The sequence below is a fragment of the Mytilus edulis genome, chromosome 10 (assembly GCF_963676685.1).
Source record: "Mytilus edulis chromosome 10, xbMytEdul2.2, whole genome shotgun sequence".
In the NCBI taxonomy this organism is placed as follows: Eukaryota; Metazoa; Mollusca; class Bivalvia; order Mytilida; family Mytilidae; genus Mytilus; species Mytilus edulis.
This window is the reverse complement of record NC_092353.1, coordinates 73,007,586-73,026,948: the sequence shown is the minus strand read 5'-3', so window position 1 is coordinate 73,026,948 and position 19,363 is coordinate 73,007,586. Positions and strand designations below refer to the sequence as shown.

At 31.4% G+C, this 19,363-nt stretch overlaps 1 protein-coding gene and 1 long non-coding RNA gene across 3 annotated transcripts; one reads left to right on the top strand and one right to left on the bottom strand.

The window, feature by feature from the left end:
* Window positions 1-2,002: 2,002 nt before the first annotated feature.
* On the top strand, window positions 2,003-10,586 carry LOC139491839 (uncharacterized). 2 transcript variants are annotated; one of them, XM_071279731.1, is made up of 7 exons: window positions 2,003-2,117; window positions 4,746-4,827; window positions 5,371-5,511; window positions 6,800-6,910; window positions 7,557-7,755; window positions 9,476-9,590; window positions 10,370-10,586. In XM_071279731.1, the coding sequence occupies exons 2-7, from the start codon at window positions 4,759-4,761 to the stop codon at window positions 10,506-10,508; spliced, it is 774 nt and encodes a 257-aa protein (XP_071135832.1). In that variant the 5' UTR covers window positions 2,003-2,117; window positions 4,746-4,758; the 3' UTR covers window positions 10,509-10,586. The 2 variants fall into 2 exon arrangements, with proteins under 2 accessions (XP_071135832.1, XP_071135833.1); XM_071279732.1 differs by having other exon boundaries at window positions 2,004-2,117; window positions 7,557-7,746.
* Window positions 10,587-17,800: 7,214 nt separating this feature from the next.
* On the bottom strand, window positions 17,801-18,661 carry LOC139492541 (uncharacterized). Its single transcript, XR_011656886.1, has 2 exons — window positions 18,431-18,661; window positions 17,801-18,007 (listed from the first exon to the last, which is right to left on the bottom strand). It is a non-coding gene; the product is annotated as an uncharacterized lncRNA (long non-coding RNA).
* Between the last annotated feature and the right edge of the window lie 702 nt (window positions 18,662-19,363).

Sequence of the window (19,363 nt, the reverse complement as noted above, 5' to 3'; positions counted from 1 at the left end):
CTGATATATTATATAGAGATTATTTATATAATATATTAGTGACTGCCGTTGATAGTAAGTAAACTTGGATTGGTAGTAATTTAAATGGCAAATAAGCTTAATCATAGAATACACAAAAACAGAAAAAAAACCCGGACTTTGGAAAAAAGGGGGAGGGCTAAAAAATTGTCCGGTCACTACAGTACCAATAGGCTTAGACTTCTGATACCTTGCCTAAAATCCTCCGGTCATAAAATCTGTTTGAAAAACAATTTATATACTTCATCACGGACTAAATGCACATGATTTCGCGGGTGTCTTCTAGTATTATTTAATGTTGTTTTGCATAAGAAATCAAAATATTGATATCGTTAACATATCTACCTTTTCTACCGGACCAAAAACCCTCCTGTTTCTTTTCACTTTGGAATTGTTTACACTTTTCATCTTCAAGGACAGTCACGTTTTGTGTTGTTTGTTTGTGCTTTTCTCTGTGGTAGGTGTTCTTGCGTGTGTATGTGCTGTATTTCTCTCTCGTAGTGATGTCATTTAAGCGATATTTTTTAAATCGTCGTCAAGCAAGAGGTTTGGCTAGCCATTTAACCAGTCTTAACCCACCATTTTTTCTTAAAAAACCTGTACCAAGTTAAGAATATGACAGTTGTTATCAAATTGTTGGTTTCTTTGTATATATGTTAAGGGTGTTTTTGTTCAATCCAGTGTTCCTGTTCGTTTGTTTATCTCTTATATTTGATGTGTTTCCATGTGTTTTAGTTTTTAATCCAGATTTGTTCATTTTCTCTCAATCGATTTATGACCTTTTTACACCGGTATACTTCTGTTGTCTTTATCTATACTCTTACTACAATAAGCCATCCATTATTTGACATAAAGGACATATTTATGTTATATATGAAATATTAAATTTATGTTGCGTTCTTATCAACGGAAAAAACAACCGGCCTTGAAAACCTAACATGCAAACACGCATTCAATTAATTTTGAACTACTGTCAGAAATCAGATAATTGCAATTGGTTTAAAAAGGAAACATAACCAAGAAAACAACTGGTCTAACATAAAAACGACAGACAAAAATCTCACAAAATACCTGTTAAAACTACAAACTTAATTGAAGTAACATTGTTGTTTTTATGACATAGAAGAGAGGCGAAAGAAAAAACAGAAAAAGACAAAAACACATGGAAACTAAAGAATAAGCATTACGAACCCACCAAAAGCCATTTATTATCTCATTTGCTTCGGAAGGGTGCGGAGGTCCTGTTCAAAATGTTGTATCTGTCATGTTGTTCATATCAATACAAAACCGGTTATTGGTCTAATTGGATAGGTCACAGTCAGAGAAAAGGAGGAGATAATTGGGGTAACGACGATTAGAACAGATCCGTTGTCACCTGTGAAGTTGAATATAGAAATTGATAAATACTACCCACTTAACATTTGCGCATGGATCTACAGCGGCACTCGTACTTCTGTTTCTATTTACTTAGTTTTAAAATTATCCAACTTGGTATGGATGCGCTGTGTGGCCTTTAAGTCTTTCTCTACCCCGATGAAAACCAAGAATCCTGTCTAAGCATTCATACTACCGGCCGCGGTATGTCAAAATTCTAATGTATATAAATATTAATTGTTTGCCTATAACATAATTCACATTTTGTTTTAAGTCAGATTCTTAGTAAATAAAGATTATTCAGAATGTATTATTACTTTAACAATGGTCTACTTTATAATACAAATGTGGCAAACATGTTCATGGTACTGCGTTAAAGTCTGAAAATCAATACTTTATTAAAATGATCGAGATGCTTTTGTATTCGTATGAGAGTATATACATGATTTTTTTTGCACACTATAAAATGCTTCATAAGCAGGTTCTCAATATGTTTTCGTGGAATACTAGAAAGGAACGTGTTTGAATGATATTTTTCTTACAGGATATCTTCCGTGTCCATATATCTTATGACCACTTGTATTTACTTGAAATATATATCCAAAATAACTCCTCCAAACATATGTGGCATAACATTACTAGGAGAATTATTTTGCATCCTGGACTGCCAGTATTTAAGCGACGACGCCTCACCCATAATGAACTTGTGGGAAGACTGCAAAAAGGTAAGCGAATCCGAATTTTGAAATGGTATTTTCTAGAGGTATTATACTTGGATGAATCAGATTGATTTACTTTTTAGGTCTTTCCACTTTTCCGTGGAAAGACCTTTTGGATTTCTTCTGATTATTAGGTCTTTCCACTTTTCCGTGGAAAGACCTATTGGATTTCTTCTGATTATTATTTTTTTTTTCTTCCGCCTAATTTGTTTCCTTCGCTGTTTTTTTGTTTCGCAAGATGTCGCTTAGATTTTTGGAATATGATATCAAACAGTTTATACGCTTTTGAAACCAACTCGTTTTAACCGAGTACTTTCCCAAATAAGAGTTATCTCCCCGAACACTGTTTTTCTTGTTATCTCTAAGGCTTCGCAACCGTATAAGAAACCGACAAATTTATTTTTCCAAATTGCTCGTTATATCCTTAGGATGTTCTGTTTTATTTTGACCGAAGCCGTATATAGATTCCATATGACAGTTATCCCCCCTTTTATGTTTGATATAAGAATTTGCATTTCTAACTGGTAAACCATAAGTGATAGAGACCTAGAGTCTTTTGATTTGAGATCCTTGGTCCAAGAAAATGAAAATAAGGTCAAGGTCAAAGGTCAAGGTCAAAGGTCAAGGTCATATTATAAATTTTGATTTTGGCTCATTTTCACTTATTTTCAAAAGCCGTATAACTTATCGACAAATTATTTTTACTAAATTGTTAATTGCGACATGTCGTAACTTATAAATTTTAGTTGAAAGGGTGCGTAGACAATAAATGGGAGTTTTCGCCCCTCTTATGTTTAGAATTATGCGTAAAGTCATATTACTCATGAACCATACATATTAAGGAACTGGTGTCTTTAGGTTTGAGATCCTTAGTCTATGACCTTGAAATTGAGGTCAAGGTCATAGGTTAATTGGACGTTCTAGATTTTGACCTTTGCTCCAAATTCATATTTAGACATCATAAAGTCATAGGAACTGACATATCAACTGAATTTTTAATATTTTCACATCAAAATATGTTGTAAGTGGTGGAAAGACCATCAATGGTTCTCTGAACAATTGGTTTTTAATTATTATTTTTTTTCTTCCGCCAACTTTTTTTTCCTTCGCAAGATTTTTGTTTCGCAAGATGTCGCTTAGACATATGGTACATGATATCGAACAGTTATTACGCTTTTGTAACTGACACCGCGTAACCAAAATCTCTTCAATGTAAGAGTTATCTCCCCGAACACTGTTTTTCTTGTGATCGCTTAATATTCGCAACCGTATAAGAAACCAACAAATTTATTTTACCAAATTGCCCGATATATCCTCAGGATGATTTGATTTATTTTGACCGAAGCTATCCGGAGACTCCATATGAGAGTTATTTCCCCTTTTATATTTGATATAAGTTATATGCATTTTTAACTGGAAAACCATAATTGTTAGAGGCCTAGAGTCTTTTGTTTTGAGGTCCTTGGTCCCAAAAAATGAAACTTAGGTCAAGGTCAAAGGTCAAGGTCATGATTAAAATTTTGATTTTGGCTTGTGATCTCTTATTTTCAGAAATCATATAAGATATTGACAAAATATTTTCATAAAATTATTAGTTACGACATGTAGTAACACATAAATTTTAGTCGAAAGGGTACGTAGACATTTGACGCGAGTTTTCCCCCTTTTTATATCTAATATCATACGTATGGTAATATAACTCATGAACAATATGAGGTAGAGGACTAGAGTCTTTTGATTTGAGGTCCTTGGTTTATGACCTTGAAATTGAGCTCAAGGTCATATGCTAATTATACGTTCTAGATTTTGAACTTTGCTTTTACCTCATATGTACACGTGTGAAAGCCATGGGACTGTTTGCATTAAGTTGTAAGCAATGTGACCTTAAAAAACACAACCGGAAGTGACCTTTTGTAAACCGGAAGAAGCTATTTTTTGCACTAAATCAATGTAAAAGTATATAGAACCATATATTTTTGGAATCAGTGTCAAGTAAACTATCAAACAATACCGGAAGTAAACTTTTTAAACCGGAAGTAAAAGATTATCTCCCTTTTTTATTTTAATTTTTTTTATAGAAACCATATCTTTTTGGAATAAGCGTTCAATAAGCTGTCATTTGACGCTAAAATTGACATTTAAAACCAAATTTTAATATTTTAATATAAAAAAAAGGTCTTAACTGGTGGAAAGACCATCAATGGTTCTCTGAACGATTGGTTTTCAATTTTTATTGTTTTATGTAACCAATTAAGCGAAAAAAAACCCAATAATAAACATTGATAAATTAAATTGTAGAGGTTCTAGTTATCATTCTGACAAAATTAATGTATAGATAAAAAATTATTTGCTATAATTAAATTAATTATTTATACATTTTTATACTGAATAAGAAATGCGATTTAATTAAGTTAAATTCGAGCTTTCACTTACAACCTAGCACTTTATGTTTTTTGGTCTGTCGGCATGCAAATCAGATATATTTTGAATTTACTTTAATAAATTCATGATTATAACATAAATCGCTAAGCATATGTCTGTTATTATAACGATATAGTGTAAGACTGCAGTTGTATTTTTATTTATGAAACATTATATTATTGTTTTTTTTTCCTCTAACGTTTTTTTTTACAGAAATAATTCAACAATGAACCGTTCACTGATGATCCTGTTAAATGCTTTATTCCTTTCTGTGGTCATGGCTTCTATGGATATGGTATGTTTATTTTTTTGTCAGAGCACGCATTAGTTCCATGCAAGACTTAAATAAATTTTTGTATGCTTCTCATTTATTTTCATACATTCTCATCCGCTTAGACTTGTGTGATAATGTATAAAAGTTTTTAGACTTAATGTTTGTGAATGTCCTCTTGGTATTTATATATCAAACTGTAACTGATGAGGATATTAATTTTAAATCGTTATCAAGTCTATACTGGGATTGGTTGCATTTCACAAATCTGACATAACATATGATATTGCTAAGTAAAGGCTAAATTATGTCAAATACATTTTGTCATTTGTATAATCTCTCTTTGATAAATGGTTACCGTTCACATATATAAACTGTTTTTGTATGATATTGCTTATTCAAAGAAAAATATACTCTTATGATCTTCTTTTGTTTTGAATTTGATTCGCCTTCTTCTATCATAGTTATGTTTTAACATTTTTGATAAAATTTGATTCCTGTTTATTGTCTTTTCTGACCTGTTAACTCATTTGGTTTTTGTAATACACAATATATTTTTTTTTGTAGAAATTTGGTTATCACGTTATAGACGGGAATGCCAAATATTTTGAGAACATAGAGACGAATTTAGAAGGGAATACAGTTAAAATTCACACACCAGCACATAATGATGTTATGGAATCGTACCAAATCCAAGATTTCCATCAGGTTTGTAAACATGAATAATTAACCACAACATTATAACATAGGAACGGTCTACATGCAGTTCAGATCGTGTAAGTCAAAAAGTGCTAACAGTATATTATAGGACGACACACTCATTTATTAAAGTTGTGCAAATTTTCTTCTATATGAAGGACAAGATTATGCACTGACAAAAACTTCAATAACATAACCATAGAAAATATTGAAGGATAAATTTTGAAGTGAAATATAGAAGATAATTCATATAAAAAAATTAAAATACTCTTTATAAACTTCTTTGGGTTTCAAACACTTTTTCGGATTTACATTCACTAGGAACGCTTAAGAAATTCATCCAATACATTAATAACTTAAAACAAGATCTTACCTGATATGAAGTTTTTTTCACATGTATGAACAGACGAGGAAACGTTCTATATTTATCATAAAATGTCAAAGCAATTAGTTCAATTCAAATAATATTCTTGAGTGAAATGAAAAGTTATAAATAATAAGGATGTTCTTATCCAAGGCAGAAAACTCTAGCCGTATTAGGCACAACTTTTTGGATATTTTGGTCCTCATTGCTATTCAACTTTGTACTTGTTTTGGTTTTCGAACTTTTTTCATCAAAGCGTCACTGGTTAGTCTTGTGTGGACGAAACGCATGTATAGCGTATTAAATTTCAATCCCGGTCCCTTTTGTTAGCTATTATTCGTGTGTTTCTCTGTCCTATATATTCTCCCATTTATTTGTATTGTAGTCCTGTCTTATAATGTTGTCATTTAAATGTTATATTTAATTTTGCCATAACAGCGGGAGGTTTGGCATATCACAAAACCAGGTTCAACCCACTATTTGTTCTAAATTAAAATGTCTTGTACCAAGTCAGGAAAGTGGCCATTGTTATATTATAGTTCGTTTCTGTGTGTGTTACATTTTAACGTTATGTTTCTTGGTGTCGTAGTTTTCCTCTTATATTTATGTGTTTCCCTCAGTATTAGTTTGCAACCCGGATTTTTTTCTCAATCGATTTCTGAATTTCGAACAGAGGTATACTACTGTTGCCTTTATTAAAAAACAATTGCAGTTTTGGAGAAAATTTGTCAATTTAAGATTAAAGTTTTGACCTATGATTTTTGTTTTTTTGTGATCTGAAATGATGGAATGCTCATAGACTACATAATTTATGTTTATTGAAGAATATATTGAATTGAATAATATGCATCTACCCAACGATTAATCAGTTAATAAACGACCTAACATCGCAGAAAGTTCATTATCTTTTGAAATAGTTGCGTTTCATTACAGGGTCTGCAGATGAAATGTCTTCCTTCCCTGAAGCAATGTAGACTGCGGGACATAGACAGAAAAACTGCAGCAGATGCAGGTCAAGTTACAGAGGGATTTATCCACAGCTGGGTATGGAATATATGCACACTGTTTTAAATGTTATATTTGTCAGGTTATCAGAATATGTAAAAAAACCCAACTCTTTGATTAATGAAAAACTTATTAAATAAAAAAGCATCAATGCTAATTGTTTTTATTCTACATATTGTTTAAATATCAAAAAAAGGAAATGTGATATGATGGCCAATGAAGTTTATATTTTGTGGACAACTTGAACCAGCTATGCTCAATATAGATGTAAGTGAGACAAGCGAACTTGAAGAAAAGTTTTTGATTATTTCTGAAACATTTTTTTTTAACTTTTATAAACTAAGGAACAGTTCAGAGTTTGAAATTCCATAAAGACATATATCTATTGTTGTTGACTGCATGTTGGAATTTGAGGTATTTGTGTCAGCCATTTGATAATTGTTTCATTCGACTTAAAAATATTAACTCAGTAAGGCATACTTTAGAAAAGAGGTTTTCAGAACTCTAAACTAGTATTGCTATATTTCGTATCTCATAAATTAATAACTGCTGAATTATAACCACCATGCATGTTTCGTAAATTAAACATATTTAAGGTCCTTTGATCTTATTGTAATTCACGATTAATGTATAATGCGTCTGTTTATGTGTACGTGTAAATAATAACACACTCTATATTTTACAGAACAAGGGAGATAATACCATAAATAGTGACAACGAAGAAGTGGTGAAGGAAATGTTTTATGTTAATTTGGATGAAGTTGTTGATGAAAAATCCCTTGTAGGGACTTTGAAAGAATTTCATCAAGATTTTAAATACCCTGTGTATGAGGAAAAGAAGATACCACAGGATTCTGAAGTTTTAAACATAACAGGTACTGCAGGTAAACTCTTTGTTTGAATGGATGGCAATTACACTCTGTTCGGAAAAAAATCACATTAATGATTCATATTTTACCCCACCAGATGCACATACGTAAAAAGTAAATACCCTACAAATATAGAAAAGTTTGATTGCTGTATAGCAAATATTGATAAAAGGGAAACATTCTATTGTAACATGAAAAATGTCTTTTAAAGGAGACCTTAAAAGTAAGAACACGCGATATTGCAAATGGATTTATTTTTTGAACTTGTCTTAGGATTGTCTTTCATATAAAGTATAGATTAAAGGAATAATAACTATAGAGCCCAGGTATACTGATTTTGTTGAAAGAGAAAAAAAGAGTCATATTGGTTTAATTTTGGATTCAAATTTAACCTTTCTCAATGTCGTATTTAAACTCAAACTGGATATATAAGAACTAAATGGATTTGTTACATTGTAATTTCTAGTAAAAAGATTGAGTAGATACCAGCCTAAGCTTTGAAACACTAGCTAACGTTAATCTGAAAGAATGCTTGTTCTGTTATTGACAAGTAAAATACTATATAATATTTCCTGATTAATCTATTGAATCTTGGATATGCACTCCAATGTTTGTTTGTTTATGACTGGATTTTTACTCCTATGTGTTTTTCTGTTTATTTGTCAGTAAATATCCTGAACTTGATTACGTGTCGATATTCTCTACTATGTTTGACTTTTTATACCTGAACTCTGACTATAATGTTTGACTCCTTATACCTCGACTCTGACTACTGTATTTGACTCTTTATATATACATGAACTCCGACTACTATGATTGAATGTTTATACCGGGACTTTGACTATTATGTTTGACTGCTGATTCATTGACTCTGACTGTTGTGTTTGACTGATTATACCTGTACTCTGACTTCTATATTTGAATGTTATATATTGACTTTGACTGTTTATGCGTGAACTTTGACTACTTTGTTTGACTTTTTATATTTGGTCGTTGACTACTATGTTTGACTGTTTATACGTGGACTTTGAATACTTTATTTGACTCTGTATACGTGTACTTTGACTACTTGTACTTTATTTGACTTTTTATTACTCAAAATTCACTACTATATAGATATAGGAAGATGTGGTATGAGTGCAAATGAGACAACTCTCCATCCAAGTCACAATTTATAAAAGTAAACCATTATAGGTCAAGGTACAGTCTTCAACACGGAACCAAGGCTAACACCGAACAGCAAACTATAAAGGGCCCAAACAATTACCAGTGTAAAACCATTCAAAAGGGAAAACCAACGGTCTAATCTATATGAAAACGTTTAGAATTGAGAATGGAAACGGGGAATGTGTCGAAGAGACAACAACCAAACAAGGAGCAGAAAACAGCAGAAGGCGACCAATGGGTGTTCAATACAACAAAAAAATCCCAAAAAACATATATTTGAAATCATTTTTTATGTCAAAGTCTGCGTTCATACCTATAGAAAACTGTAATCCGTTAAATAACCAAAGTCGAAGTGCAATACTAGTTAATGTCTGAAATGTCTTAAAAAACTCTATAATGTAATAAAACCTAAATAGAAAATAAAAATAAGTGGCGAGTTGTTTTCAATGCAATGCCTTTTGTGTTACTTTATTATTTAATATATCTTCAATTGGCTAATATGATCATTTGTGTTCGGTACTCAAAATATATATAAAAAAACTGCAATGATTGTAACATATTTTTGCAGGCAGTCGTGTTAAAAGGGCTATAATGTCGATCGGCCTTGAATGTCATGGACAGCCGCCAAAGTATGTGTTTGGTATTGATACAGGTAGAAGTGACAATCATCTTAAAATCTGCCAGTAAGTAATACATTATCATTATTCTCTGGATGACATATGATTGAATCGTTATAATCAATGTAATATTTGTAAGAATTAAAATTTTCTAAACCATGTGTTTGGTTATTAACAATAAACTATTAAAATAGATAACTTTAAATAGCATTAAAGTTGTGTTCCATTAGAAAAAAAAGAAAACTTGATCCTTGATTTAAATCCTCATTTTCTCAAGCCTTGTGATCAACATGAGTCATCGGTCAACCGACACTTTATATTTTCCTATTTATCAATTACTCAAGTTCATGTCCACATTAAGCACCTACATTAACAAGAATAAGAGACTTTTAAAACAAATCTCCCTCAGATGAGTTTTGAGGAAAATCTATCCGACACGTCACAATATTTACTGGCATCATCACGATTTGGTTGACCGATATAATGTGTCTGTCTAACAGGTCATGAGACAATTCATATCCTAGTCTTTGATCACAAGACACTGATATCGTGACATGATCTAAAAATTTATAGGTTGCATCCTGTTTCCTAATTAGAAAGTTTAGATCGAGTTTTGATTTGCATGGAGGTTGAAGCATAAAAAGTAGGTGCTGCTTACTTTGTAATATTACTTTGAAAGACGTCAGCGATCGGATGTTTCGTCTGAATGACTGAAACGTGGGATGTGAAACAATTTTGAACTAAAGTTAAGTATTCAAAATATCCTTGTCTTACATGAAATGTTTTTGTTACTATACTTTTAGAATGATATATATAATTCAGTTTAGTTTCATTGATATTTTCAGAATAGAAAGGAACATACTGACAGATTGTGGCAATATACATATAACTTCACCTATGGTATATATATGCATCTGTTGTCCCTGGGTTACATCCGTCGCTAATACAGGAGAATGTATATGTGATATGAATATGGGATGGTAGAATATAAGAAAGTTAAAGGTTGAAAATAACAGTATCATACACAATTATATTCTTATCCGATTAAAATATCTTATCAATTGCAGTGTTTCATTTTTTCTCTCACTATGGTTGTTTTTTCGTCTCTGTTTTTTTTTATTCACCAAAAAGTAATGCGTGATACATACTATTGTAATAAAGGATAATTTTGTACAATGCAAAGGTTTTAACCAAATTTTCAAATTGCTGTTAATTTAAAACAGATTTACATGAGGGTTCAGATAAAAATAATGACGTTTCTTGTGTGTCGATTCTGTAATAAAATGTGGGAGTGTTCTTTCAATACCTCTGCATTATCTTTACACAAACGTTTCGTTCGTGAGCTGTACAATCATTGATGATACGAGGAGAGAAACTGTATTTGTGAATATTGCTTGATAGTTGATATTTTCGGAATTTACATTGGTCCTATTGTCTTGTTGTCCATGATATGGGCCTGATTTCAGCATATCTACTTATAGAGGTTTGGATATTTCTTTAACTCTTGTTACTAATTATAATACTAGATACAATCATCTTTTGATGTGAATTTCTCTAGACGTTGCATGCAATGTTTGACAATAATGTGATCCATAAATTTGCACGTAACTAGCCTATAACAATCTTTTAACTAAATTCTTAAAAAGTGATTAATTAATTGCTGTTATCAAATAGTCTGGGACAGAGCTTTCTTCATATTTATCTTTATATATTTGAGTCTGTTTTGAATACTATTTGGTTCATATGTTTTTTGGAATTTATTTACTTTAAAGCTTCCTTAAACCTTATGTTATTTTAAATTGATTTATGATAAACAATATAGCACAACATGGGAAAAACTATTAAAAAAGGCTTAACTCTATTTACTCTAGAGCTAGCTCAAAGTGCGTTGATTTTGTTGAATGAATACTGCTTTCTCAAAAGTTGCTAAGACAGGGCTATGAATCAATCAAATTAACACTCAAGAAATTTTACGGTCGCCATCATGAGCTGATTGGCCATTATGACAAAAGTGTGTCAGAAATCATATCTGATATTCTTCCTCAGTCATAATTACCTTCCATTATTACCGAACTGAGCAAAGAAATAACACGACGGGTGCCGTATACGGTACAGGAAATGCTTTCCCTTTCGGAGCACCTGATTTCACTCCCGGTTTTTAGTGCAGTTCGTGTTGTTTCTTATTTATTATTTGTAACTGTTGATGTAAATGTCTTTTGGTTTTATGAGTCTTTGTTTACTCCTTGGTTTTGATTGTTATTGTCTCACCAGACCAATACAAAGCAGAAAAATCAAACAAAAACACAGACCGAACATGGAAATATATTTGTTCTTCCCTCATCTCTATAAACAAATAAGACACCAAGAGCAGATTTTCGAGTACTCGTAGTCACCGACAGCTATATCAAAGTCCATAAGAACTAATAGAAAAACAAACATTTATCTAAACCAAAAATATCAATCAGTACACATCAAACGTCAAATGGATTGAGAGTAAAGACGTCACTAACAGTCAGCGAAAAGCACCAAGACATGTCAATGATGAAGATATCTTGTCTAAACAAATAAAAACACATTGTCAAGAAAGCCAAAAACTACTATAAAAATTTATGTCTAAATAAATTCAAAAGAAAATGTTGATCTCAAAATGAAATTCAATATTTAGATATTCCAAAGTTAACAAATGAAATAAGGGATGACCTTGAGGCGAACGTTAATCATTCAGAATTAACAGTAGCTATCAAAAGAATGAAAAATAAGTAAAGTCCATGATTGGATGGGTACATCAGTGAGTTTTGTAAATTCTTTTGGAAATATGTACAATGTAGGCAATTTTGTTTTCCGGTCAATCACCTATGGGTAAAAATTTGGTGAAATGGCAATATCTCAAAAAAGGGGAATAATCGTTTATAAACCAACGGGGATTAAACTAAGACAATATATGAAAACCTGGCAACCTATAAGTTTTTAAACATAATATAAATTTAGGTATTGCTTTATTCAAAGCGTAAATTTTCTATCTTGTCACTTTTAATAAATCAAGCAGGGTTTATTGCTGGAAGATAATCTTGGTGAAAATACAAAATTAATTAAGGATATTTAATTGAATACAGGAAATGACATACCTAGTATTCTCCTCATTTTTGATTTTCAAAAGAGTTTTATTAAAAGCGTATTGAACTTATTAATTTCGAACCATCTTTTAAACATTGGATCCTCACTTTTAATACTTACATTTAATCTGCAGTAACTCAAAATTACCAAAGTTCAGAATGTTTTGAAATTCAGAGGCTGTCGATAAGTGGATCCCTTGTCACCATATTTTTTACTGTGTGCATATAGGTATATCTAAAAGAAAAATAATAAAATTAAAAACTAATTGTTCAGAGAACAATTGAAGGTCTTTCCACATCAATTTTCAAAGTTATTGAAAAGAAGCTAGTTCCTGTTTACTCAAAGTTGAAATTGGCTTCAAATCATAAGTTTCTTTATACTGATGCAAAGAATAAATGGTTATTATATACTTCTCAGTGAAATAAGGGAGATAATGTGCTACTTCTGGTGAAGTAAATGTCACTTCCAGTTTATATGATAGATTATTTAACTCCGATTCCAAAAATATATAGTTTCTATATTACTTTTGCCTGTCAATCAGGAGATAATTGACCAGTTCCGGTTATCGAAAGTCACTTCTAGTCTTTCATGATAAGTTAATGTAATCAAATAACAAAATATATGAATTCCCAGTCATTTTTCATGAAAAAAATGCAAACACTTCCGTTTGGCTACTTCCGGTTTTCTCAAGGTCACTCCCGGTTGTCATTTTTCAAGGTCATATGTCTCCCAACCTGTTGTAAAAGGTCATATGGCTTTATAATGAACCAGGTTGAAGAAATAATCAATTAACCTTACAATTAGACATTTCAGGGGCCTTAACTCCCATAAGATGTCGCTTTCACTAAATAATTCAACATTTGGTGACTATGTGGAACGCATCTATCCCATGGAGCTAGAGATAAAGGATACTACAGATACAGTTAAGTCGGCCTCATATCTTGACTTACATCTAGAAATTGACAATTAGGGTCGTTTGAAAACAAAACTTTACGACAAAAGAGATGATTTCAACTTTCCAATTGTGAACTTTCCATTTCTAAGTAGCAACATTCCAGCAACACCTGCATACGGGGTATATATCTCCCAATTGATACGATATTCCCGTGATTGCATTTCCTGTCATGATTTTCTTGATAGAGGGTTGCTGCTCACAAGGAAGCTATTAAACCAAGAGTTCCAAATGGTGAAGTTGAAATCATCCCTTCGAAAATTTTATGGACGCCATCATGAGCTGGGTGACCGTTATGGAATAACCTTTCACAAATGATATCGGATATGTTCCTTACGTCGTAACTACAATCCCCTTCCCTTTCATGAATGTGACCTACCGAATTAGACTATTTACCGGATTTGTTATCACATAAGCAACACGACGGGTGCCACATGTGGAGCAGGATCTGCTTACCCTCCCGGAGCACCTGAGATCACCCCTAGTTTTTTGGTGGGGTCCTTTGGTATCTTTCGTCCCTCTTTGATTGTTTCAGACCAAATGTAACATATCTTCATTACAAAAAAACAAACATTTTGCACTTGTTCTTTTATATATATCTTTAAAAGTGTTAAAAAAATGCAAAAACCAGGAAAAGTCCAAATTAAGAACTTCACCTTGACCTTTGACCTTGATCTCATTTTCTAAGTTAGGACCTAAAGGCCTCAAATAAAAACATTTTAGGGTCATACGGTCAACGGTTTATGAGTTTAAAAAACATTGTGTAAAGGTAGATAATTCCTATAAAATTTCATTGAATCGCTTCGATCCAAATTAGCCTAAAATTCCTGAGGATGTAACAAACAATTTGTGAAATGATATGTGTCGATATCTTTTTTAGTTAAAAAGAAAAGGCACACATTTGATAATTGGTAAATAGGGAGATTACTCTTACAAAGAAAAGTGTTCGTCTTAGCAGGGTGAAATTTAAAAGCGCATAAACTGAACGGAACAATATAAGAAATATCTAGGCGACATATTACGAAACAAAAATTTCCAAACTTGGCGGAAAAAAAATAATAATAATCAGAAGAAATACAATAGGTCTTTCCACAGAAAAGTGGAAAGACCTAATTAAAGGAATCCCTATAGATGATTCAAAGTATCCCATTTCACAATATGCAGATGATACGTGTCTTATACTAGATGGATCACAAGAATCTGGATACATCTCTCTGTACTCTGATAAATATGCATATTTAGTAGGATTAAGTATAAACTAACAAGTCCAAAGTTGTTTGGATTGGGGAGAACAAAATTAACCAAGAAACTATGCATATTTAGTGGGGATTGAGGTTCCAGTAGATTTACACTACTTGGGAAAATTTCTCTGTGGATCACAAATAATATTGAAAATTTGAATTCTGACCGAAGGACGAATGAAATCGAAAATTGTTAGAAAAACTTTCAATAATAAAAACAACTCTCCCCAATTAAAATAACAGTGATAAAACACTTATAATATCAAGATTCTACCATTCATTCCTATCCATATCTAATACAAATAGTAAAAAAACCAAACATTTTCCTGACAAAATAGTTTCCTACATCTCTGGCTCTGTACTTATACACCTCGTCATTGTGTTATTGTGCTATAGTTATTTTATTTCTGTCTTTTATTTTTGCTTAATTGTTCTTTGTCTATATGCATTTTTGTATTTCTTCGTTACATACGACGTGGCTCTATACTTAAACACCTCGTCATTGTGTTATTGTGATATGGTAATTTTTGTATTCCTGTCTTTTATTTTTGCCTAATTGTTCTTTGTCTATATGCTTTTTTGTATTTCTTTTGTGTCTTTATACACCTCGTCATTGTCTTATTGTGCAATGGTAAATTTTTGTATTCTTGTCTATCATTTTTGCTAATTGGCTTGTTTTATATGCCTTTTTTGGTTCTTTATTACATATTTATTTGTTTTTATAATGATTAAGATAACAACAAAACGTTGACTGCTGTACCCCAATTGTTTTACATTTTTACCTATGATGTCTGTTTGTTTTGTTCACACGTCGTTGTCATATAATGGAATTCTTTTGCAACTGTAATATAATTGAGAGGGTTCGCTAGCTTTTACACCTGATTTGATAAACCATTTTCTACAAAAGAAAATGCCTATACCAAGTCAGGAATATGATAGTTGTTATCCATTCATTTGATGTGTTTGATCTTTTAATTTTACCATTTAGCAGTTGAATTTCAGTTGAATTTTCCTCGGAGTTCGGTATTTTTGTTATTTTACTATTTTCTGGGGCAACCACTATTATTTTGAACTTTCTCAACCAACGGAACAAAGGAAAACAACTTTTACATTCCTTATTGGAAACAGGCATTTCCGGAATAAATGATGGTTTAAACATTGTTTTTATTGCTAGTTAAAACTCCATTTTTTTCCAGAGACAGTTGAAGACATTTGAGCCTGTCTTTAATTTATCTCGTCAATATTGTAGTGTTTTACTTTAAACTTCCGATTACCATATGTTCTTTTGATAATTTATCTTCTATTTTTTGTGATAACGATGATATTGTATCAATAAAGGCAGTATGCAAATAACTAAGTAATTAGTATTGACTTTTTATCTACAATATTCTTTCTTTGTAGGAAAATATATGAATATGGTTCCTGATTCATTTCGTGAATTTGTCATCATTACAAATGCTCAAATCGAAAATTTTATTGCTGATCAAGTTTTTCTTCTTAATCAAGTTGTGAAAATCCATTTTCAATTTCATTTAAGGAATGACTGTAATATTTTTTTCTGTCTATGAAGAAATAACATAAAAATAAAAATGTGGTGCTCACTGAATAACGCGCGTAGCAGGTCATTTAAAGTGTGCACCACATTTTTTATGTTATTTCGAATAGGCAGAAAAAATATTACTGTCATTTCTTATAATTTAATTTTTAAATCCATTTTAAACCGGAGTAAATCATGAAAAAACGTTGATGACGTCACGGTCACATGACAAAATTATGTCTATGGGCTGATAAACAAAACGACGTCATCCAATAGAAGACACGTTACATCCAAAATTAAATTATTTTCATTTAACACACTTTCCGAAATCGTAAGCTGAAAGTGATCAATACATGCATGAAACAAACCACTTTGTTATTAATAGACTCTTCGAATCCACTACTTCATGATAAGCTGTAAAGTATTTCGTTTATTGTTAAACAAAAAATCAATACTACACAGGTAAAATAGCTACGGACGTTTTACGTCCGTAAAAAATCCGTAATACGTCCGTATTATACGGCACGTCTACGGACGAATAGTACCACGGACGTAAAATGTCCGAAATACGGATATTTAGTACCACGTCCGTAATACGGACGTTTAGTACCACGTCCGTAATACGGATGTTTTGTACCACGGACGTATAACGTCTTTTATTATTATGCATTATAATATATATATATATATATATTATCATGATTATAGTATATAACACACTTATTGTATTATGTATAACACACTTATTATAGTATATAGTACAGTTTGAATTTTATGTAACAGTTGCATTGTATTGCTGAAACTTTTGATGGAACTGTCAATGATAAAATGCTATACTTCTTTTTAAGGTGATGATACTTTTTATTTGCATTTCCTTATATCATGTATATATATAGTCTCGTAGTGTTCTATCTAAAAAAAAATCTGATGCAATACACATACAAGGATTTTGTCATAGAACTTTCTGTCATACAGTGACTTGTTGTTTAACAAGTTGAATATTGATGATATCTTTTTAAACATTTTACATGATATTTCAAGAGTAAATCAACAATAATCAGAAGTATTTCAGTGGTGGTCTTTGGTTCATATTTTGCTTTCCTGTATTAACTTGATAAAATAAGGCTCTTAGTTTTCTCTATTTGTCATGTCCAAACCTTTTCACAACTCACTATATAGTTCATGTTTTTCATTGTTGGAGGACATATGGTGACCTATAATTGCTCACTATCACATCATGTGAACTCTAGTGGATATTTTTCTCATTGGCAATTCAACCAAATGTCCTTACTTTTATAAGTCCTTTTAATTATATATCAAGAGTAATTGATCTCAAGAGTATAAATTGAGAATACTGTAAGGTTTCCTTTTTTTCAGTTTTGAATGTATCCTTTTTCTTCAAACTTTCTTAGAACAAACATAATCTTTAATCTTCTTCAAAGTTCAAAATTTTATTTCCAAGGATTTATATTCACATTCTAATTTCTTTACCTTCCAAGTCTATGAATGTCAAAATAAATGTCTTCTTTGTCAATTTAAACGTTCTATTTTTTGTAAAATTCCCAAGTTTGTGAGGTAGTCTTCTATGTCCTGTATTCATGGTATTGGTTATTCTTCACTATGTTCACTGTGATGGTAACTGAAATAAAATATTCATAAAGAATATAAATCTAACTTCCATGAATTACATAAGCTAATTGCTATATGTTTGCAAATTCATTCTGTTAATGCAAAATCATTAACTGGTCGTTTTTTTTTGCTGTCCAGTGGCAAATATTTTATGTTTTCTAAATGATAACAGCGTTAACTTATCAATACATAATATAGGCCAGTCTGACTAGGTCAGTTTGTAATGTAAATGCTATGATAGTCTGAATTTCTGACATCTCAAGTGTGTGTGTATGGAGCAGAAGGAGGCGAGCAGAGTAAGGCTTGATGCATGCATTGAATCAGAAAGTGAAAAAAATAAGCCACAGTGTACATGTACAATTAAACTTGAAACAGTTTTAGGTAGATAACATAAAATTATTTAAATTAACTGCAATTCTACAGATGAACTTACTTTGATACCAGTTCTGTTTTGCAGGGCATTCACACCTACATGACATACATGTTCACCAGTAATATCAATCCTTGCCAATAATGTCCTTTCCTTTCATTTGGTAACAAGCTAAAATTGTATATATATATATATAAATTAATCAAGAAGTCCAGACAAAAACTACATGTAGTATGAACCGATGCTCACTAATTTATACCTTTCCTATATACTTTTACTTTTAAGTAAATTGAAACAAAATGTAAGCAAACAACATAAAGAAGATCAAGTTAAAGCTTATAAAAAATCCTATATATGTGCAGATTTTAATAAAAGAACAACCTTTCAATGTACCTTGGCAATTGATAAACTTCAATTAAATCATAATTTCCTGTCAATATGCACATCTACATAGTATGTCCTTATTATCTACAAAGTTTCAAGAAATTCTGTTGTGTGGATTCAGGGGAGTTGCAATAACAAACTGATGAAGTAGTACATTAAAGCAAATAAGTTCAAAGGGGCTTAACTCCTAGAAAAAAAATTGAATCTTAATTTCCTGTTGATATGCACATCTACATGTATGACCTTATTATCTAAAAAGATTTCATGAAATTATGTTGTGTGGTTTGAGAACAGTTGTGATTACAAGAAACAGGACTTGACGTCAGACAGACAGGTCAAAAACATTATACCCCCGAAAACTTCGTTGAGTGGGACATAAAAATGCTGAATATCATGAAACTTAGTTAAATTGTTCATATTTTTTGTTGTAAGGTCCCATTTGATTTTTATAAAATTAAGTTTGTCAGTTTCTGAGTTATAAGATTTTCTTCATACATGTCATAAGAAAAGGGGTGACTTTCAAGTTTTTGGAAATACATGTATCCTTAAAATTTCGTTAAACTTTGATGACTGATTTATAGCTACAGTGTATTAAGAAAACCTCCTTTTAGT

Excerpts from the sequence above, each read along its gene's own strand:
- LOC139491839 (XM_071279731.1), top strand. The coding sequence starts at position 4,759 with ATGAACCGTTCACTGATGATCCTGTTAAATGCTTTATTCCTTTCTGTG. Across the intron at positions 5,512-6,799 it reads AAATCCAAGATTTCCATCAG|GGTCTGCAGATGAAATGTCT; the intron begins GTTTGTAAACAT and ends GTTTCATTACAG. Across the intron at positions 7,756-9,475 it reads AAACATAACAGGTACTGCAG|GCAGTCGTGTTAAAAGGGCT; the intron begins GTAAACTCTTTG and ends ATATTTTTGCAG.